This window comes from Clupea harengus, chromosome 11, assembly GCF_900700415.2.
Source record: "Clupea harengus chromosome 11, Ch_v2.0.2, whole genome shotgun sequence".
Taxonomy (NCBI): domain Eukaryota; kingdom Metazoa; phylum Chordata; class Actinopteri; order Clupeiformes; family Clupeidae; genus Clupea; species Clupea harengus.
Window position 1 is genome coordinate 14,744,624 of NC_045162.1, and position 22,500 is coordinate 14,767,123.

At 45.8% G+C, this 22,500-nt stretch overlaps 1 protein-coding gene across 15 annotated transcripts in view; it reads left to right on the top strand.

The window, feature by feature from the left end:
• The window catches only part of ptprub (protein tyrosine phosphatase receptor type Ub), a 201,774-nt gene that overhangs the window by 48,207 nt on the left and 131,067 nt on the right, over positions 1-22,500 (top strand). For 14 of the 15 annotated variants that reach the window (XM_031575606.2, XM_031575612.2, XM_031575609.2 and 11 more), the window contains exon 2: positions 17,133-17,264. In XM_031575606.2, the coding sequence (XP_031431466.1) occupies positions 17,133-17,264 (132 nt within the window). The remainder of the gene's footprint in view (positions 1-17,132; positions 17,265-22,500) is intronic. The other variant, XM_031575608.2, reaches the window with a different exon arrangement.

The following is a 22,500-nucleotide window of genomic DNA, read 5'->3' on the forward strand; positions in this document are numbered from 1 at the left end:
GCCCATTACGCCTTTGCGCGCAGCCTTTTTTTAATAAGAGCACTTCAGTCGTCAGTGGGACTCAGACCGTTGTCTTTTGTCCTTACGTGGCAGCTGCCTGGCTGCCTGGCTGCCTGGCAGGGTTTTTTCTGTATTTTTCTCTTCTCTCCTCAGCCGTTGTTCTGGCACAGCGCCCCCTCATGGCGAGGGACTGTCAATGCGACTCCTGCTCAGCCGCAGGTGCGCTTTTCACGATTGGTTTGCCTCGATACGTGATTAATGGTGAGCTCGTTGACCCTAGATCTATTTAACAGCTGTGGATGAACGCGCCTTGCCTCCCTTGCCACCTGCTGCTGCTGGTGGTGGTGATGTTTGGGAGGGATGAATTTATTGGAGTAAGGGAAGGGGGGTGATGGTGGAGGTGGTGGTGGTGGTTACCACCTGGCTGGAATGCAGGTGCGCGCTTCACGACTCATTAGCTAAATGAGTGAGCCAACTGCAGCTTTAGCGCTGCGGGGTTAAGCCAGGGGATTGGAGTTCAGTTCAGTGCTTCTCACTGGAACCATCTTTAATTGGGTTAATTTGGGAGTGGAGGGCATTCCCGGCCGAGTCTCATCAAAACAGACAGGGGCAGATTGAAGCAGACTGAAAGACTGCAGCAGGAAAATTGCAACAGTGTAGTTTATTATTGCACAATATAGCATAGCAAGTATTGTAACATCGTGCTCTGTAGTGTAGCATAGGACAAAGTGTTGTAGCATAGCATACCATAGCAGAGAGTACTGTAGTAAAGTGTGAAATAACATTAACATTTATCAGATGCTTTTGTCCACAGTGACTGCCATCCTCATCAGGTCTATGTTTGCTCCCTAGGGGTTGAACCCATGGTCTTGAGAGACAAAAAAAGTAATATTACCATACTTTCATCAGACCAGCGCTTACATCATCCTCTTATCAGTGCTAAGCATAGCGTATTGTAGCATAGTGTAGCATATTGCAGCATAGGATGACATGGAGTCCCTTGGCATTTGATGTGAGGAGCTGCAGGCAGACCACAGGCCTGTGTTTATGCTACTGCAGTTAGTGGTGAGATGATTGCACACCATGGCTGTTGATGTCAGGTGACAAGCTTATTGCAGTGTACAGTATATATGTGGTCAGCATCTCTCTCTCTCTCTCTCTCTCTCTTTCTTTTTGTCTTTGTCTCACTATCTCTCTTGCCTCTCTTTGTCTCTCCCTCTTCCCCTCTCTCCCTTCCTCTCTTTCCCCTTCTGTTTCTCTCCCCCTCTCTCTCTGACTGTCCACTTCACTCATGCGTACCCTTACGTTTGTTAAGGCGCTGACCCCGTCCTGTCTGATGGAGCCGGCCAGCGTGCGTTTTAAAGCCTCAGTTTGTTTTGTCGGTCCAGGGCTGCCGCTGTGTGTGGAGAGGGTCGTGATCTCTGAGGAGAGATCTCTCCTTGGCTGACAGGAAGTAGACTGGACATCGCGGGGCATTAATAATGACACTATTTTGAGGCACATTGTGTAGTTTCTGTCTTCAGAAAATCAGAAAAGACAACTTTGAGCAGAAACGAGAGCACTGGAGAGAGAAGTGGTGAGAGAATGCGGGAGTATCACTGTTGTAACATCATTGTTGTTGTTCTGCACATATTTCAACTTTTGAAAGACCACGCTTGTAGTCAGTCAGTACAGGCTGGTTGCTCCAGATGAAGGATGGTGATTGGTGATGAACCATGCCTTGTCAGTTGGTAAACAGTAAACAGTTTTTTTTTTTGGCTTTAACTTGGGGCAATGGGAAAGACAAATGTGATCAGCAGTATGTGAAATCATTTCCACGCCTCTGGCTTATTCAACTGCCACAGGTGACTGACATGTAAGAGCAGATAAGACAGGAAGGCTTTTGAAGCCAGATAAATCAGTGTGCGCTGATGATAGAGTGATGTAAGCACCGCAATCCCTCAGGTGATGCAGCGTGTGTGTGTGTGTGTGTGGAGGTGTGTGTGTGTGTGTGTGTGTGTGTGTGTGTGTGTGTGTGTGAGTGCGTGCGTGCGTGCGCGCGTGCGTGCGTGTGTGTGTGCGAGAAAGATAGAGTTTATGTGACTGTGAGTGTCAATGTGTGTGGATGTTTTGCACTAATGGGTAATGCTGTAGGCTGATTTGTAAATGAGCACAGAATTAGATCATAAATGTAATTGCTGATGAACATTAAAAGCCTATTTGCAAAATCATTATTACAGTTAATGAACACTGGAAGGAGTGATTTGTCAAGTGTATGATGCAGGTGTGTCAGGTATCAGTTGTCTGAAGGCTGTAATTAATCATATTTAATTTTTTGGTATGCATGTGCATTTGTTTGTGTGTGTGTGCATAGATGAGTGATGATGTGTGGACATGTGGTGTGTGTGTGTGCAGTATATGTGTTTAGAGCTTGATGTAGTGGTGCCTGTGTGTGTTGCCGCAGTGTGTATTCCCCACCTTGACGGGGGCAGATGGAAAAGACAGACAGTTCAATTTCCATTATGCTCAAACACACTCCCCACCGCCACTGAAAGCGGTTATTATTTAAACATACTCTGACCCACAGTGAAAATCGAACACAAGGATCCATGGGTGTCAGTGGAGGAAGATGCCGTCTCTCTCTCTCTCTCTCTCTCTCTCTCTCTCTGCCTCTCTCTCTGCCTCTGCAAGACAGAGAAACAGTGACTTTCTCTATTATTTAACAAGAATGCCAAATAATCATCAATCACTGTATTGTAGAGAGAGAGAGAGAGAGAGAGAGAGAGAGAGAGAGAGAGAGAGAGAGAATGTGTGTGTGTTAGGGGGTGGCTGTGTTTTTGAGGAAGGTGTTGTGCCACAAGGCCGTCCAGTAGGCCAGTGTCATGGGCTCTCAGGGGGGGTGATTATGGGTTGGATTCTCATGTCCCTGCATCAGAAGACAGACATGGAGGACAGAGAGACAGAGACATGTGGCTTATCAGAGAGAACATGCTGGGAAATACACAAAGTACACACCCACACCCTCTTGCCTCTCTGTGATTGTGTAAAACTAAGTGTGTATGTGTGTGTGTGTGTGAGAGTGTGTGTGTGTGTGTGTGTGTGTGTGTGTGTGTGCATATGTGTGTGAGTGTGTGTGTGTGTGTGTGCGCATTTGTGTGTGTTTTTGTGTATGTATGCATGTGCCAGTGTGCTCCTCCACCTTCTCCTCTCTCCTCTCCCCTCTCTCCTCCCTCCTCCCTCCTCTCTAAAAACAGACTGGAAAACTTTTACCAAGTAACGAGTCTTGCTGGAGCCTCCCAGAGCTACACTCTCTCCATCTCATAGATTGGTGCTGGCCTCTGCACTCATGGGCTGTGCAACCCATTTTTGTCTGCTCTCTCTCTCTCATCCCTCCCTCATCCAAGTTAAACCTGGCCATGGTGAAGCCCAATCATCTCACCCCACAGGAGAGGATGAGTGGAAAAGAGTAAGAGTGAGGAGAGGAAGAGCGACACTGAAGGGGGTGATACAGACACACCTGTTGAGAGATAGAGAGAGAGAGAGAGATGAAGAGAATGTGAGGAGGTCAGAGTGGAATGGAAAACAAAACACCTTCCCTCATGTGATAGCTAGGTGACACATGACATCACGGGCATGTACACCAGTTTTCTCAGCACCATGTGTGTATGTGTGTGTGTGTGTGTTTGTGTGTGTGTGTGTGTGAGACAGAGAGAGAGAGAGAGAGAGACAGAGAGAGAGAGAGAGAGAGAATGTAAGCACATGGCCAGTCAAGAGAGCTGACTGCCTGCAGTGAAGGTTAGGCTAGTTGGGAGCTGTAGATGTAGGGGCTGATGTGTATGTTTGTCTGTCTGTGTGTGTGTGTGTGTGTGTGTGTGTGTGTGTGTGTGTGTGTCTGTACTGGGACTGGGTCTCAGGTTCTGTGTTTATGTAATGTGTGAATGTGTGGTGGAAGGTTTGTTTACCTTTGTGGGCCGGTGAAAGAGGGCAGCTCTGCTTTCTGTCTTTTCTCATATCAGGTCTCAATGGACACACACACACACACACACACACACAGACACACACAGACACACACACACACACACACACACAGACACACACACACACACACACACACACACACACACACACACACACACACACACACACACACAGAGAGAGAGAGCTTTCACTTCAAAGCCTCTATTTATTACCAGGAAGAACATCTAATCAATATAAAATCAACACCTTTTCAAACAAAGATATTTAGCTGAAAGATTCCACCAAAGGAAAAATCACATAAAGATTGTGAACAGAGAGCCAGAGCTGGTCATGGGAGAGAGAGGGAGTAGGAGAGAGAGGGAGATGGAGAGGGAGATGGAGATGGAGAGAGAGGGAGATGGAGAGAAAGAAGCTGTGTGAGAGAGGGCAAGAGAAAGAGGGGACGAGAAACAATTGAAGAGAGAGGAAGAGCGTGAAATGTAGGGAGATGAAGGCAAGAAGAGAGAGAGAGAGAGAGAGAGAGAGAGAGAGAGAGAGAGAGAGAGAGAGATGTATCTGTGTGGGACTGCAGTAGTGCTCAGTCCTTTTAGGTACGAGTACACACTGAGAGAAGAAGATCGAAGGGTGAAGAGGAGGAGAAGGAGGAGGAGGAGGAGGAGGAGGAGGCAAACTGGACAACCGAGGTTCAGATGTCTGTAAGATCACTCCTTGCCTGATTCACTCAGAGACCAACTCACTTACTCACTCACTCAATCACTCACTCACACACACACTCACACACTCACTCACACACACACACTCACTCACTCACTCACTCACTCACTCACTCACTCACTCACTCACTCACACACTCACTCACTCACTCACTCTCACGGCCTGCTGTTTGTTAAAGCATGCGGTCTGAGCATCTCTTCTCTTTAGCATCTATGATGAGGTCGTGTTATATGGCTGATACACAGTCACACACACACAAACACACACACACACACTCACACACACACACACACATATCCATCTCCTGTTAGACACACACACTGTTGCCAGCTTAACCTGGACTGTAAGTGAGCTCTATGAGTCAGCCATGATCCGACTACTTGAGCCAGTGACTAACGTCAAACAGAAAGAGATTGATGCTGATGCTCTTACCTTCCTCCAGAGGATCCTGTCCTGTGTCAGCTGTAGGTCCTCATACAGATCCCCTGGTCACACTATCCGGATGGTCCCCTATAGACTATCTACAGATGCTCATAATAAAATCAAACTATTTGTTGAAACTCTGTTAACTACAATTTGTGGATAGGGGTCGGGTTTGGTTTAAGGTGAACTTGAATTTCAGCAAACCATCTGTAAAGTCTCCGTAGACAGACTATCCAGTCGCCTTTATTTTACAAGTTCTCCTTCATCTCCCATCTTCTGTCCTCAAGTCCTGTTTGTTTTTTTAGTCCTTTAAAAGAGGAATTTAGTTTTCTCTTAGAAAATGCAAACAGGCAGGAAGGTGCCAGGTGTTTCCAGATGAGGGGCTGGAGAGAGAGAGAGAGAGAGAGAGAGGGTGAGAGAGGAAGAAAGAGGGAGAGAGAGAGGGAGAGGGAGTGGGAGGGGGAGAGAGGAAGAGAGGAGGGAGAGAGAGAGGGAGAGGGAGAGAGAGAGGGAGTAAGTGGGGGGAGAGTTGATATCTACCGCCTTTTGTAAATGAAGCTGATTTGTTTTGTGCCTGTTAGAATTCCACCTCTCTGGCTGTTTGCCTTTGTGCTCTTCTCTTTAGTGAGAAGTGAAGGTGGCCTGAAATCCAATAGAAAATGGATGATATTCAAGGACGGCAGAGGAGGCGACTCTCCATGCCGAGTGTTTAACAGAAATGAAAGCAGCAAAACTTAACACAAGGCAGCCAGACAGGATAACAAAACAAGAGTCACCACAGAAGAATACAACACAAGACTGATGACCTTCTGTACGGAATTGGATTCGCTCTCTCTCTCTCTCTCTCTCTCTCTCTCTCTCTCTCTCTCACTCTCTCTGTGTGTTTGTGAGTGTTTGTGTATGTGAAGAGAAAGTGGTTGTACTTGTGTATGTGTGATTGTACGTATGTATGAATTAATGTGTGTGTGCATGCTTGTATGTATGTAGGGATATGTGTGTGTGTGTGTGTGTTTAAGTGTGTTTGTATGTGTGTAAGTGGTTTTTGTCACCTCACTCTTTGTTTTTTGTTCTTTCTGATGAGGTCCTCAGTTCTTGGGAAAAAAAAGCCCATCTGTGGGATGATGAATGGGAACAAGACACTCTGAAACTGAAGACAGATAAATGTAGTGTTGCTGTCAGTATTGGTTATATCAGCTAAGGTGTTATTCAGTGCATAACTCAGAATACTGCTGACACCAGATGCAATGAGAGATGTGCACACAGCTCTTGAGTAGCTGCAGTTTCTCCTCTGCTTTCTGTCTCTGCTCCTCAGCTAAGCTAAAGCAGAGCTTAGACATGTCGACATGAAGGAGAAGGTAATGAATTGGTGTGGTGTTTCGTGACAGGTGACACCGGACATAGATTGTGACAGGGAGCTGTACAGGGAATGGGTGACGGGGCCATCGGTATGGATTTCATTTGCACAGTGTTGTTGGAATTCTATCAGGAAGTGAAATTGGACTGTGCTGCGGCTGCATCATGCATCACATCCACATGAACACACTCCTTCCCCCTTCTGTCTAGTTTGGTTTAGGATGTGTAGGATGTTTGCATTTTGAATATCTCTCTCTGTGTGTGTGTGTGTGTGTGTGTGTTTCTGTGAGTTGCTGTTGTGTGTGTGTGTGTGTGTGTGTGTGTGTTTGTGTGAGTTGTTGTTGTGTGTGTGTGTGTGTGTGTGTGTGTGTGTGTGTGTGTGTTTGTGTGTGTGTACCTCTCTGAGTCATGGGAATTAGTAGGACTGATCTGATGCCAGGCTGTGGTTGTTTAGCGAGGGGGAGACAGTGGAGCATGAGTTGTGGACATGATGTTAACGCTAGCGTGTGAAGCAGAATCATGTCCCTGTTAACTGGGACGGTTGATGATGGACAGCATGTGAAAGTGTGTGTGTGTGTGTGTGTGTGTGTGTGTGTGTGTGTGTGTGGTAACAGAAAGCGAGAGAACAAGAGAGAAAGGCAGAGAGTGTGAAAGTAAAAGAGCGTGTGTGAGAGAAATAAGAGTGAATATGTGTGTGTGTGTGTGTGTGTGTGTGAGAGAGAGGAAAGGAGAGAGAGAGAGATAACAGAGCATGTGTGTGGGGGTGTGTTGATGTGGAGCAGCGAGCAACTCTTTGCTAAAGCAAACACACTTGGCTGGCACTGATGCATGGCTCTGCATTCCTGACAACGCAAATGAGCTGCGCTGGAGAGGCAGAGGAGTTTGAGTGTGTGTGTGTGTGTGTGTGTGTGTGTGTGTGTCTTTGTGTGTGTCTGTGTCTGTGTGTGTGTGTGTGTGTGTGTGTGTGTGTGTGTGTGAGCGAGGGACGATAGGGCCACTCTCGAGACGCAACTGTCTGAGATGAAGGGGAGGAGGGGAATAGGAAGGGAGTTCAGAGAGAGCCTAGCTGTGTTCTGGAAGCCAATGTATGAGTTTTCTTTAATGGAAGGATGAAAGTAAGTACTCTGCACATTATAGAAAGCGGTTCTGTACGTGCATGTGTCCCCCTGCCTCTCTGCTTGAGTGTGGGTGTCTTAAGTCTTTGCTTGTTCACTACAAGCAGGCAGTGCCAGTGTGTCCTGTCAACATTTTCTACATAAGCTTTATACACAAAAGGGTCCATGAATTGTTTGAGGGTTGGCCAGTAAACCCTGGGCATGGTGTGTGTCTGTGTGTGTGTGTGTATGTTTGTGTTTGTGTGTAAATGTCATCTATGGGAATAGCTTGGGATCTCTGCCAGCTAGTTTTTTAGTCTGTGTGTGTGTGTGTGTGTGTGTGTGTATGTGTCTGTATGTGTGTGTAAATGTCATCTATGGGAATAGCTTGGAATCTCTGCAGGCTAGTTTGTGTGTGTGTAACTCTGGAAGTGGTTCGGGATACGTCCTGCTCAGCAGTGCATTGCTGCGACTGTGTGCACTGGTTCATTTTGGACAGAATGTCCCAGAGTGCTTTGTTGGACTGACTTTCGAACGTTAATCATGCAGATAGGGGACACGACATGCCCTCGTCCCGCTTATTTCCCAGGAGGCCGAGCGGCGGCTGCACTATATTGTAAATAGCAAGAGTGACCTGCGCCACTCGTGGTCAATTTCCCCCAAAAAGGGAGTCGCTGTTACAAAGAATGTTAGTTTCACAGTGTAAGAGTCACGACTGAACAGTTTGTGGGGCAACTTTATGTCATATCCATCATTTCTTGATGTCTGTCTAGTTGGTTTCCATTCATTAATTCACTCATTCATTCCATCGTTTGTTTGTTCGTTTTTTTGTTCATTCATTCAGTCAGCCTTTTATCATTCATTCTTTCTTTCTTTCTTTCGTTCTTTCTTTCTTTCCTTCCTTCCTTCCTTCCTTCCTTACTTCCTTACTTCCTTCATTCTTTCTTTCATTCTCATGCTGGTAGCCTGCAGTGTTCCATTAAAACCTGACCGAAGCTGTGTGAAGGCCAGCTATTCCTTCCTAAAAACGTTATCCATTCGTCCGTGTTCGGCGGCGAGATTGCTGCGCGGTGCGTGCCCCTTCAAACCCGCCTGAGCATGAAGCGGTCTGAATGCTACATATGTAGATAGGGGGGATTAGCACGGGTTGGCTAACGATGCTGCCCTGAGAGCCTCAGAGCTGTGCATGTACTCAATTAAATGGCAAGGCGGAGCAGGCAACAAACAAGTCAGCAGGCAAGAGAGGGGAGAGCATTTAGTGGAGAAAAAAAATCGAATTCGTTTGGCACTTGAATAATAACATACCCTTAAAAAGAGTTCTCCCAATTTGGCTTTTGAAGGAAGAAAGCAGTGTTTTGTTTTAAAGTAGGGCACGTCTACAGATCCCCAGGCCAACTTACGCTAACCTTGGGATGCTGTTAAACAAATTGCCCCCCCCCACACACACACACACTTCTTTATCCCATTGCTGTGGCTTTGCAGACGGAGACAATTCATCCTTATGATCCTCTGACAATTTCCGATTTATTTCCACCTGCCAGTGTCCACAGCATTCTCATTCTCACAGCCTTCTAAGTGCCTCAGAGGATCCAAAATACAGCAGCACAGTAAATACGCTACCCTCACTCTCTCTCTCACATACTCTCTCTCTCTCTCCCTCTCTCCCTCTCTGTCTCACTCATTCCCTCTCCCTCACTCTCTCTCTCACCTACTCTCTCTCTCACCTGCTCTCTCTCTTTCATTCCCTCTCCCTCACTCTCTCTCTCACCTACTCTCTCTCTCACCTACTCTCTCTCTCACTCTCTCTCTCATTCCCTCTCCCTCACTCTCTCTCTCACCTACTCTCTCTCTCTCGCTCCCTCTCTCTCTCCCTCTCTCTCTCATTCCCTCTCCCTCACTCTCTCTCTCACCTACTCTCTCTCTCTCTCTCCCTCTCTCTCTCCCTCTCTCTCTCATTCCCTCTCCCTCACTCTCTCTCTCACCTACTCTCTCTCTCTCTCCCTCTCTCTCTCACTCTCTCTCTCATTCCCTCTCCCTCACTCTCTCCCTTGCTATCTCTCTTGCTCTTTCCCTCATTCTCTCTCATGCTATCTCTCTCTCTCCCTCACTCTCTCTTTCCCTCACTCTCTCTCTCTCTCTCTCTCACTATCTCTCTCTCTCTCCTGCAATCTCTGTTGTTTGCTCACTAACTCTCTCTTTCTATTTTTGTTGCTATGTTGCTCTCTTTTCCTCTCTTGCTTGCTGTATTTCTCTCTCTACGCCTCTGTGTCTTCCAATCTCTCCTTCCCATCCCTCTGTTCTCCGAGCATCCACTCCAGCGGCTCTCCACACTGGCTTCAACCCAGATTTAACTCTCTGATTTACTGCCTATCAGTGAGTTCAGTTTTTTCCTCCCTTTTTCTCGCTTGCTTGCTTTCTTTATTCTGCTCAGCTAGTTTTTGTGTTTGTTTGTTTGTTTGTTTTTCTGCTCTATGGTGAGCAGATCTCCACTTCAGAAGATCTTTGGGATCGAGTCCTTGTGACCTCTGAATCTTCACCGAATAGCTTCGGTACTGGCTCTGCCACCATTAGACGAGATGCAAAGGCTAGCACTGGGGAGACTGAAGGACAGGCCACGCATGTCAGTGCGCTCAGGCTCCGAAATGATGCCTCTTGCCATTTAGTGGCTTGTATTGTCTGCTGTATAATCAGTGTGTCAGTATCCCTTAGCGTATTGATAACCACTCTGTCACACCTACTCTACAGTTGTATGGCGGGCGCTGGCACAGTACCAGCTCCTGCAGTGACAGGTTTTGGATCTATTGAGAAAGAAGTGCTTCTCCGTCTCCAGTGTAAGGTTATGAGGACATGTTTAAGGTGAGGAAGTAGCTCGTCATTGCCTGCTGCATACTACATGTTTGATTATAAACTCTATTCCCTGCTCTTTTGTTTATGCTGTCACAAAGCAGTGCCTATGCAACATCTCATCACTTTAGCCCAAAAACCCCAAAGTTTTATATAATTACTAGTGCTGTCAAAAATTTTTTGCGACCACCTGACGTAGTCGCTAGCTCACTCCAAAGTATCTCCCTCCCCACAAATCTGTTTCTCTTCTTCTCTGCGTTGTCTCAGTACCTGTTTCAAAATAAAAGTCCCTTTACGCTTTATGTGCTACACATATAACAAATATGCCTTTCAAGGTAACATTCATTTTTTGAGGGAGGGAGGGAGGGGAATCTGTGTTCAAAGTAAAAAAAAAATGCTATTAATCAAGAACATATTCATTATTACAAGCTCAGTCTTAAGAAGAAGTGTGATTAATCGCGACTAATCACAGCAAATTGTGTAATTAATCAGTTTTTTTCCCCGATTGACAGGACTAATAATTACAAAGTTGTTCTTGAGGAGTAGTTTAGCTCAGCTGTCCCTCTCTCGCTCTCTCTCTCTCACTCTCTCTCTCTCTCTATCTCTGTCCTGTGTTGTGCTGTGGTTGCAAATTCTCCAGTATGTTTCTGTGCCAGTTATGCTGTTGGAGGTTCAGCCCCTTCAGCACCCCGAGTCCCTGCTCATCCATTCTCCTCCATTTTAAAATGGATGTTATTACACCCGCACTCTCAGCAGAGCACTTGTTTACATTAATGAACAAGGATGATGCGTGAGTGCACACAAAAAGCAGCCCACTCCTCCTCCCTCCCTCTCTCTCTCTCTCTCTCTCTCTCTCTCTCTCTCTCTCTCTCTCTCCCTCTCTCTCTCTCTCTCCCTCTCTCCCTATCTCTCTCTCTCTGTCTCTCTCCAGCCAGTGGGCTTTTAACTTTGGCAAAGTCTCAAGCCTGCCGCCTGCTTAGTTATTTATTTTCAGCAGCATGTTGCGACTGTGCCAAATTATAATGTAATTAGCAGCTAGAGAGACTCTGGGTGGCTCTGACACAGGGGCTGTGATTCGCCCCGGCAGTGGATGATGGGTACTGAGGCATAGCTGCTGCTCCAACTCTGCCCAGGAACCCACGTGAGGAGAGGAGAGGAGAGGAATAGTTGAAAGAGAGTAAAAATGAGGTGAAGTTGAAGGAAGGGAGAGGAGAGGAGTGGTTGAAGGAGAGGAGAGGTTGAAGGAGAGGAGGGGAGAGAGGAGAGGAGTAGTTGAGGAGTGGAGAAAACAGGAGAGGAGAGGAGTGGAGAAGTTGAAGAAGAGGAGGGGAGATGAGTGGAGAGGAGAGGAAGGGAGAGAAGAGGAGAGGTTGAGAGAGAGTAGAGGAGAGGTTGAAAGAGAAGAAGGGAGAGAAGAGGAAAGGTTGAAGGAGAAGAAAGAAGAGAGGATTAGAGGAGTAGTAGTAGAGGAGTGGAGAAAACAGCAGAGGAGAGTAGTGGACAGGTTGAATGAGAGGAAGGAAGAGGAGATGAGTAGTTGAAGGAGAAGAGTAGAGAGAAGAGGAGTGGAGAAAACAGGAGAAAAGGAGTAGTTGTAAAGGAGAGGTGGAGGGAGATGTGTTAGAGCACCAGATGCACATGCCATCTCTGCTCTCTCTCTTTCTCTTTCTGTCTCACTCTGTTTCTCTCCCAGTCTGAGTTTCTTACCCTGTATATCTCTCCATCTTTTTTTCAAATTGTGTTCTGCTTTCCCTTTCTCACTGTCTTTCTCCCTCTTCCATCCACGTTCTCTCTCGTCTTGTTCTCGTCTTGTCTCTCTCTTTGTTACTTTCCCTCTCTCTGCCTCCCTCCCTCTCCCTCTAGAATGTTCTTTATTCTGGTGCTGATTAGAATTCAGTTTCTGAGGTAAACCCGTCTACTCTGTTACCTGTATCATGTCAACTGCACAAACTGCCTCAGGGGCTCTTATTATCTCCACAAAGCTAGATCTACTTGATATTAATCTCCAGAGAACAATTATGTTATAGTATCGTACAATTTAGATTTTGTGTTTCTTAATTAGATATGGTTAGCAAAAGGCAGCAATACCACTTATCTGAAATGAGACAGCACCATTAAGTTTCAGCTTTATAAATATTTGTCAAATTGGCAAGAAAGGAGGAGGAGTAGCGTCTTCATTTAAAGATGCATTCTAGTGCAAAATGACACTTAGTAGTTTTATTTCTTTAGAATACCTCAGTCTCATGTTGAAGGGTGCTCCCAACATTGTATTATTAACCATTTTACAGACCTCCAAAATACTCTGAACTGAACTGAACTGAACTCCTCTCAGTTATATATTTTGTATCATAGCAGGGGATTTTAACATCCACATAGATCTCAACATGGATAATAATGCCAAAGAACCTTTTGCACTACCTGACACTTTTGGTCTCTGGCAGCGTCTGAAAGAGCCTATGCACGCTCAAGGCTACACTTTGGATCTGGTAATTTCTAAAAGTCTCGACATTGACGTCTCCTCTGTTATGGTTAAGAACTTGGCCCTTTCTGATCATTCTTGTGTCTGCTTTGACTTACTGATCACTACGCAGGTTCAAAGGTTCTTTTCTGTTAAGAAAAGATACATAAATGAGAGTACCACTGCTCAGTTTACGGAGGCCAAAGCCATGTCACCAACCTTGGTGTTGTTGCACCAGTAAAAGTTAATAAAATGCAAACAGAAAGCACCGTGGAGAAACACCATGATGGCAAAAGCCCTGAAAAGAGAATGTAGGAAAGCTGAATGCAAATGGAGAAAAACTAAACTTAAAATCCACTATGACCTCTTTATACAAAGCCTTTGTAGTTTTACCTATAAGTTATGCAGGGCTGGACAGCTACATTTCTCTAAGCTGGTTAACAGGAACTTTTTGGACTTTTTTTTAACTATTTTAAATCAACTTGCAGAAAGTTATTGGCTCACTGCTATCAGGCACTTTCCCAAAGTCACTAAAGACAGCTGCCATTATGCCACTATTACTTATTATTTTATAGCTAAGATAATTGAGGAAGTTGTTTTCAATCAACTAAGCAATTTTCTGAATTCAAGTGGTCAGTTTGACACATTTCAATCAGGCTTCACAGTACTGAAACGGCTCTCATAAAAATTGGATGAGCCAAAACAGATATTATTGTGTTTGGCAGCAAAGAGGAGTACCATTAGCAAACACCTCGACTCGGGCACTAAATACCAATGCCCAAGTTCGTGTAGGTGCTCCAGGACCCATGGACTCAGGTCAGGTAGTAGAGCGAGTCCAAACTAATGATGAAGCAGAATTGAGCTGTTATGCTGCACGCAACTAGACAAAACTACCAGAAGATCTTAGATGTGCCCCAAATGTAGATCTTTGATGTGCCCCAAATGTAGCCCCAAATTTAGATCTTAGATGTGCCCCAAATGTTTTAATCCAGGTTAAAAACAATCTCTTAATTTACCTTTGATTGAGCTCCAAAACTTGCACTCTATTCTTACTGCACTTTACATTGAATTTCATTATATTACTTGTTTTAATTATCAATTTATTTACTTTGTGCTTTCTTTTAATTATATATTTGTATTGTTTTGCACTCTTAAGCACTTTGTATTTATTTGGATGTTCCTTTTTCTTTTCCTTAGCACATTGAATTGCCTCTGTGTATGAATAAACAAATAAACTTGCCTTGCCTTGCCTTGCTTCTGTACAGACTCCACAGGGAAGATTCACTTAGCAGTCCCAGGAGGAGTAACAGAGCCAGGGGGCTTGTTTTTTGTCTGCTGCCATCTCTGTCTTCCTCCTTTACTCTCACCCTCTCTCTCTCTTTTCTCTATCAGTGATATACCCCTACCCATACACCACTCAATTACCCTCTAACCCCTGGCAACCGAGATGCATAGCAACGGTTTTGCGACAGTCGTGACTCAAGCGCGTGAGAGGACTCTAAGAGAGAGAGTTTTTTTTTCCTCTCAGCTCTTGCCAGGTTCCACAATAGGTGTAGATCCTCCTACCAGGGCCCAGAGCTTTCACTGGGTGTGAAATACATCCCATCTCGTCATACATTCAGTCTTTTCTTTTCTTCACTGGGTGTGTGAGATTACCTATTAGGATGGGGGACTACTGGGCTACTGGAGACTGTGCTGATGTCAGAGTTGTAGTGGGGAAATTGTCTTTTTGTCTACCTTTTCTTGTTTGTTCCCATATGGTCTCTGGGGGAAAGCAAAAAGTGGTGTTGAACATTTGGTTACTCCTCCAGGGTGTCTGGTAGCTCTCCCCACTGTGTATAGTCCAGGTCGATGTTTGTTATGTCTTAGAGTCTGAAGAGCCTCAAAGAGAGAGAGAGAGGGAGAGTGAGAATGAGATAAAGAAAGAAAGAGACAGGGACAGAGAGAGAGAAATGGAGACAGAGAGAACATATAGAAAAAAAGAATGCCCGTTTGAGGTGGTAACGCAGCCACTGTGAAGAAGAGGGCATTATTGTCTGCTACCCAAACGCTGCAAAGTTAATTATTCCGCATATACCGTAATTACTATACTTGGACATAATGGACATAATTTCGACATTTTGATCACTAAAATTGACTTGCTTGTAGAACTATTTCTTTCCGTCATACATTCAGTCTTTTCTTAACTTACAGGACAAACTGCTGTTGTTAGTTCTAAATGGATGGTTGCTATGGCCAAAGCCCAGTTGTTAGTTCTATACTTCTTGTTGCCATGCCAGCATATCCCAGCATTCTGTTAGGCCTTAGCTTTGTAAAACCACTGTGGTCCTTAGCCCAAATGTAGTGTAACGGTACTAAAAGCTATTTCAGACATACGGAATATGTTGCTACTCAGTTACTTCCGTCAGTCCACTAATTTGTAACTCTGTCACAATGTTATAGTTTAGCAAATATCCAAAGTTAATTGACATTCTAAAGAATGTGTCAAAATAGGAAATTCAACCAAGTCGTGGTATAACACTTGTTTATTGAACCAGTATTGAAATATTTTCGTTACTGCATTACACTTTATCACAGTACTGGTGAGGGAAAGAGAAACAGAGAGAGAGACAAAGACAGAACGTGACAGTGAGACAGAGACATTTTCACTTTGTGTTGACTTCCCTTGCTGACAGCAACAATTCCCCAATTAGCCCTTTTGCCTATGTCCCTCTGAGGGCGTGCGGCGTGGAGGTGACCGCTGCCCTGCCAGCCTGACGGCCCCGCCGGCCAGCACACACCCGCTGGACGAGCCCCTAATGACTCACTCATCTGCACAGGTCACCTTCGGTGGGGCGGGCGCAGCTATGTGCCCATGTCCCCGTGGCTTCACTGGCCTCTCTCAGCGGGCCACGCCGGTGGGCAGGTTGCTTTGGCATGTGGCGGGCACAGGGAAACCCCCAGGCCTGTAATCGTCCCACCTGCAGGGCTCTGGGGCCCGGAGGCACCAGCTGCAGCAGCAGGCACCGCGTTGGCACTGAGCGGGCACTGTGCCAGGCCCCCAGGGCCATCAGAGCCCTGCCTATTAAACATCATTTGGGGAAATTAGCTGCTGGTGGGGGTGGGAGTCAGCTGGGCTGTGATGCATTAGGATAATAAAGTCCATCTCCTGGGTGCCATCTAACACTAACTTTATTTGTGTCCTTTTGCGCTTGTCTGCGCGCGTGTGTTTGTGTGTGTCTGTCTGTGTGTCTGTGTGTCTGTGTGTCTGTGTGTCTGTGTGTCTGTGTGTTTCATCCATGGCAAGTGAGTATCTCTGAGTATGCTGTTTGTGCAGTCTTAGGCCTAGGCTCTCTGTATATTAAGATTTTGTCTATTGTGTGTGTTTGTGTGTGTGTGTGTTGTTTTGTGCGTCATGTGTGTCTGTCTGTGTAAGGAGCGTGTTTGGGGATTATAGAACAGATTACATGGTCGTAGGCGGTTATTGCTTGGAGTAGGGGAAACGGGTTTATAGGGAGAAATGCTTGTTGGCGTTCCCACTACAGTAAGGGGATGGAGATCAAGGGGGAAGATTGAGGAGAAAAACAAGCCCCGAAATGGAGCCAAGGCTTAAGGAGAAAAACAACCTCAGTGGGGTGCCCCGCCTGTTCGACCTTCTGCAGCCAGCACCTCGACCACTGCGGGTGCATATATGGTCTTGTGTTGGACAGCATGTTCCTCCCCCGTAAAGACAGTGGGATTAGTTGTTGGCTGCTTTCATTCTGTCGACCCAGGAGCAGTTTGCCTCTCATTGAAATGCTGTATAGTTAATGGCAATTGAGTCGGAGAAGGAAGATTAAGTGTTTTTTCTTTTTGCTATGTGTGTGTACAGAAACATCTCTGGCTGTCCCTTCGCTCTCTTTTCCTGTATCTCCTACAATGGCTGGGTGCTTTCACTGAAATTGGAATTGTGAAGAAAATCAAATGATGATCAGTGAATGTACATACAAGTTTTAATTTGAAATATTTAAGATGTTTGAAATTAATCGCAAAACTTTTAAGAACATTCAAACTTTAATGTACGTTAATGGAATGAATTTGTTTTAATATTTAACGTGTTGAAACAAATTCATGCGATTAACGCAGCTGCCTAAGTTATTTGTTAGTGCGTATGTAATGGTTAAAATATCTCAAAATAACCCAACGGGGTTGCACACCACGTTCTAAGTACCAAAACCGCAATTAATCACAGAAAACTGTCCAATTGAGTAGTAATATTTTTTTAATTGATTGACAGCCCTACTATAAAACTGTTCTCTCTCTTTCTCCAGCAGTTGGGTGCACGTTTGACGAGGACTCCAATCCCAGCCTGTGTGAGTACAGTCAAGGGGAGGATGATGACTTTGACTGGCAGCTCTTCCGGAGCCACGGCACCTCCCATGCCTCCACAGACCTCCTCCGAGGTGAGTCCCTGCTCCTGCACTCGTTCCTCCCTTCAGAGTGTGTGAGTGTGCCTCAGCGGGTCCATGTTCAGCAATAAGACATTTCCAGTGTCAATATTTAGAATATCTGTACCTCTGCATTCTGAGCATGTAGTCAGGGTAAAGTGTGTGTGTGTGTTTATGTGTAAGGTGTTTTTCACGGGTACTTGTTTGCACTCTGTCAACCCAGGCAGAAAACATGCAAAACACACACACAAACACACGCACATACGGAGATGCTGCAACACAGTATTAAAAAAACATAGTCTCTGGGAAAATTGATGGTGTTTTGCCAACAGCAAGCTCATCAGGAGTTCTGCACAGCCTGCAAATCAACCTTGAGACGTCCGTTGTGCATAATTCATCGTTCGTAATCAGCTAGTCATCCCTTCGCAGCACACCCACAGGATCACACGTTGACAAATAAGCAGAGACATCTGACAGTGGAGGGGAAACTGATAACTTCCTTGAGTTGCTGTTTATTGATGAGGCAGAGCCAGAATACTGTATTTACTGCACAACTTATGGGAGGAAAGAGAAAGTGCTTGTCTGCGGTATTCTTCTGAGGGAAGAGTTATAAGGAAGGCTCTTGAGTTTGAGAGGTGAGCGTGGGAGAAATATTTTCTATGTGCCAGATGTTCCCTGTCGTACGTTGATTGGTGTGTGATGAAACGGTGGACCCATTCTTCTCCGAAATGCTGTGTATTTCTGTTCAAATAGCTCAGCCAAATGCATTCCCCTGTCTACAAGAAAAGCCAGACGCAGGGATAGTCTTCTAGTCTGCTCAGTCTTCTAGGGGATAGTCTTTGAATCTGCTCAGTGTTCTAGGGATAGCTTAATAGTCTTGAAGCGGTTCCTCCAACTATCTCAGTTCAGCTGGTGAAGAGCAGTGGACCAGCGGTGTCTGTCTGGGTGGCTTGATGGAAAGATCAATCAGTGTGGCGCCGGTGCCAAACGGATAGAGGACAGAGCCATCGGCGCTGCCATCCTGCGGAACGTACTGTATCTGACAGACGACGCAGACGACGCGCAAGTGGAGTCACAGGGGAGTTTCAAACTCAAAGCCAAGGAGACGGAGGAAAAAAGCAAGGGAAACACGTAATGGGATTACACCGCAGACACTGATGAGTAGCTAAACGAGGCAGTGGAATACGTTCAAGAGAGATGCGCGTGGAGATAGGAGGCTAATGAGACAGATGAGGCAGATGAAGGGGACGATAAGAGAGGTGTAGTAACTGACGGGAGAGAGGAAGCCACTGGGGAGAGCAGTAGGAAGCCACTGGGGAGAGCAGTAGGAGGCCTCGGGGGGAATGGCAGGGGGGGGCTGTGCGGCGGAACGGAGCCGCTGCCTGTCGCCTCTTTTTCCTCTGTTCGCCCCCAAGGTCAGTTGCTGCCAGAGACCAAAAAGAAATGTCTGGAAAACAAATGGCCAGAGAGGAGAAGCATGGCAGGGGGCAGACACACACACACACACACACACACACACAGACAGACATAAACATACACACATGCATGTGCACACACACACACACACAGACGAAAACACAAGCACACACACAAACACAGAGACATAAACATACACACATTCACAAACACACAGACATAAACACACACACACACACACACACACACACACACACACACACACACACACACAAACATACACATACAAGCACATAAACACACACACGGAAACAAACACACACACACACACACACACACACACACACACACACACACACACACACACACACACACAAGCACACACCCACAAGCACACACATACAAGCACACACACACAAGCACACAGTGAGTAGGCACTATTTTTCTTTGGACGGTGACTCACCATCTCCGCTCACACATTTGGACACTTGTAACCTCTCTCGTAGATGTGTTTGGCATTGCGATCAGCTCAGTGTCCTCCTGTCAGCGCGCGTCCCCCAAACCAGCCAGAGCTCGGCGATGATTAATAAAACTCTCCCTTTGGGTCTCATTAAAACGAGCTGCCACTCTCGACAGCATCCGTCCCAAAATGGAGGCCCGAGCGCAGGCCAGGGGGCACGGAGGCTCCAGGTTGGCCATGTTGTGATGTACTGAAGCAGGAGAGGTATCGCAGGGTGCAGGAGAGGGCCGGGGGCCTGGGGCCTGGGGCCTATGTGTGTACAGCACACAGTTAGGGAAGTCAATTTGTGAATTTGTTAACCCACACGGCGAGAGACAATGTTCTGCAGCTGCCCAGGCCTCTGCTGGGAGGGGATATGGTGGTGAAGTTGTGTCCTTGATCTGTGATGTTTGTGTGTGTTTGTGTGTGTGTGTGTGTGTGTGTGTGTGTGTGTGTGTGTGTGTGTGTGTGTGTGTGTGTGTATGTGTGTGTGTGTGTGTGTGTGTGTGTGTGTGTGTTTGTGTGTGTGCCTGGCAACACAGCAGCCACTGTTGTTTGTTTTGCTATGCTGCTGATTTTGTTTTGCTATGCTGCTGAAACTTTTTTCCCCTTTTTTTAGTCGGGCTTACTCTTATGTCTCCCTCTCCCTTGTTTTGTCTGCCTAAGACTCTCACACACAGGCACACACACTCACACGCACACCCTCACACGCACACAAACACACACACACACACACACACACACACACACACACACACACAGTGACACTCAGGCAATGTTTATACTTAGTTTCATATCACAGTTTGGGCTATACTATCCCCCATCAGTTCTGACCCAGTGGTGCCTGCTAACCTCTGCTAAGGAGATAAAGCTATTTACAGTAGGACGGATTCAACTTGCTAGGGGCTGAAGAGATGCACGCCCTGGGAAGAGAGAGAGAGAAAAACATTTCTGTTCTGCTGAATTAGAAATTATATGATATATTTTTTAAAGACGGAAGAAAGAGAGAGTGTCTGTGTGCTTGGCGATGGCAAGCGGGAAAGAGATTTGGGAGCGAAGGTATAATTTAATTTGATTTCCAGCATTAGGATTTGCCCTATTTACAGTGTAGGCCTTTCTAACTCCCCTTAGAAATGAGACGGACTCCCCTGACTCTCGATCCAGCAAGCTGCTCGCTAAATATATGTGTTTACGCTGTCAGTGCCGCAAATCACAAAAATTCCTTTCAAGCGTAAGGCTGTGCAAAGTGTGTGTGTGTTTGTGTTTGCACGTGTGTGTCTGTGTCTGTGTGTGTCCGTGTGTGTGTGTGTGTTTGTGTGTGTGTGTGTGTGTGTCTGTGTCTGTATGTGTGAATCATCAAGCAAATGGGATGAATCGTGAGCATCGGACCTGTTAAGAAACGACACCAAGCTTGATTAGCCTGCTGTTCAAATTATGATGCCAGCGTCCCCACAATGATGGGGTCAGGCAGGGTTAAAGCAGACTGTGAATCACCGTAACCCGGTCAGCTCACTCCCATCTCTACTGGGTTAAAGCAGACTGTGAATCACCATAACCCGGTCAGCTATCTCCCATCTCTACTGGGGAAGCTGTGTGATCACATTGAGAGCAGAATGTCACCTCCTTAAATGTGCAATTTCATCAATTCAATAACCCTACACAACACTCCGCTCCTGCTTTCTATTGGTTTTCTCCATATTCCATTTTGTTTCCCTTACCGGTGTGTGTGTGTGTGTGAAAGAGAGAGAGTGTGTGTGTGTGTGTGTGTGTGAGAGAGAGAGTGTGTATGTGTGTGTGTGTGTGTGTATGCAGAATCAGTCATCTTTAAACTAGCTGTTGCCTCCAGCCTCTTAGCTCACGGCCCAGATGCGTCCTGTCTTCTCTACACGAGTCGCCACCCTCTCTCTCTCTAATTCTTCTCTGGGAAAGGAGCGCCTGGCAGGCCTCTGGGGTGGAGGAGAACTGTGAGGCACAGCTGTTGAGGCTTGTTTGGTCATTATCAGCCCTGGCCGGCCTCCCAGAGTGATTTAGTGAACCGGCACAGGTCTCCATCTCTCTCTTTTGGCGTGAGCGTATCTCCTCTCGTGCCCAATTTCCTGCACGCAGGTAAGCAGCACTCTGCCTCATGTTTGAGATGGAATTACACCATCCCACCGAGCAATTTCCGAACGGGTCAGGACCTCTCCGAATTAACGATGCACCTGTGTTGTGTTCCCAGTGAACTCTTGGTCCAGTCTGTGACTGAGAAAAGCAGTGAGGAAGATCATGTGAATAACACCCTAAGTCACTGATCTCAGGACCTTATGGGAAGTTTATCTAAACTCATATCTCTCCCTTTTAGGCCTTAAAAAAGCACATATGATTAAACAGGAAGTCATTCTCAATGAAAACATCTGAGAGAAACAGATGCAAGGCAAAAAATAAAAAAAAACCTAACTGAAATATTTTATGATTTATAGCTGGGGTTTTTTTCTGCTCAAGAAGGTGCTTCTGCTCAATTTATCTAGCCGTGGTGAACCAAGAAGGTCTGTTTTGAATTTCGGAAATATAAACCTGTCTAGTCTCTCCCTACTGGGTCATTTCCAGATAATAGCCACAGAGAGTGTAAATGTTTGGGAACCGTAGAGACTGCTGAGGGTAGATGAATGGCAATAGACATAGACATCTGTCTTGGCTGGAGTACTCCCCACAGGGGGACATAGAACATTAACTAACTGGAGAAACTTTTGCTATTGCATAATTTAACGGTAATATGGTTTGGAGAGAACAACCTGGAAGTTCAATCCACTGGGAAAGATGATAGACTGGAAGAGTTCCGCATTTCCTGCGAAGAGGTTACACTTCTTGTTTGACACGCCTTGTAAAAGCACTCTGGTTGTAAGGATAAATGGCTATTTGGTTGGTGTTGTTATTTTGTACATTTAGATCTGCCTGTTCATTACCTTTCTTTACTGTTCAGATTGAACTCTATTTAAACAGAGTTGTTGTAAATTACACCAGCTACGCTACACAGTGATAAGCAGTGAACAAATTATTTTGCGAGGCAGACACTACAATGTGCATGCTGGTTGTAATTATGCATTCAAATTATCCATGCATTTCTGCTCATGACACACATAGGGACAAATATGTCACGGTGATGATGTAGCCAGCCAAATGACTCGTGTGAAAATGTAATAAATCCTGACTTGATGCTGCATTATGTCCCTCATCTCCGCTTAAACAAGGATGGGAAAAGTACTTGCAGAAAACAGATGGTAAGATGTTTTTTTTTCCCAAGTTATTATTATTTGCCTTTTAAGTGCATTACTAAAGTATGTTGTTACTATGCCTTGG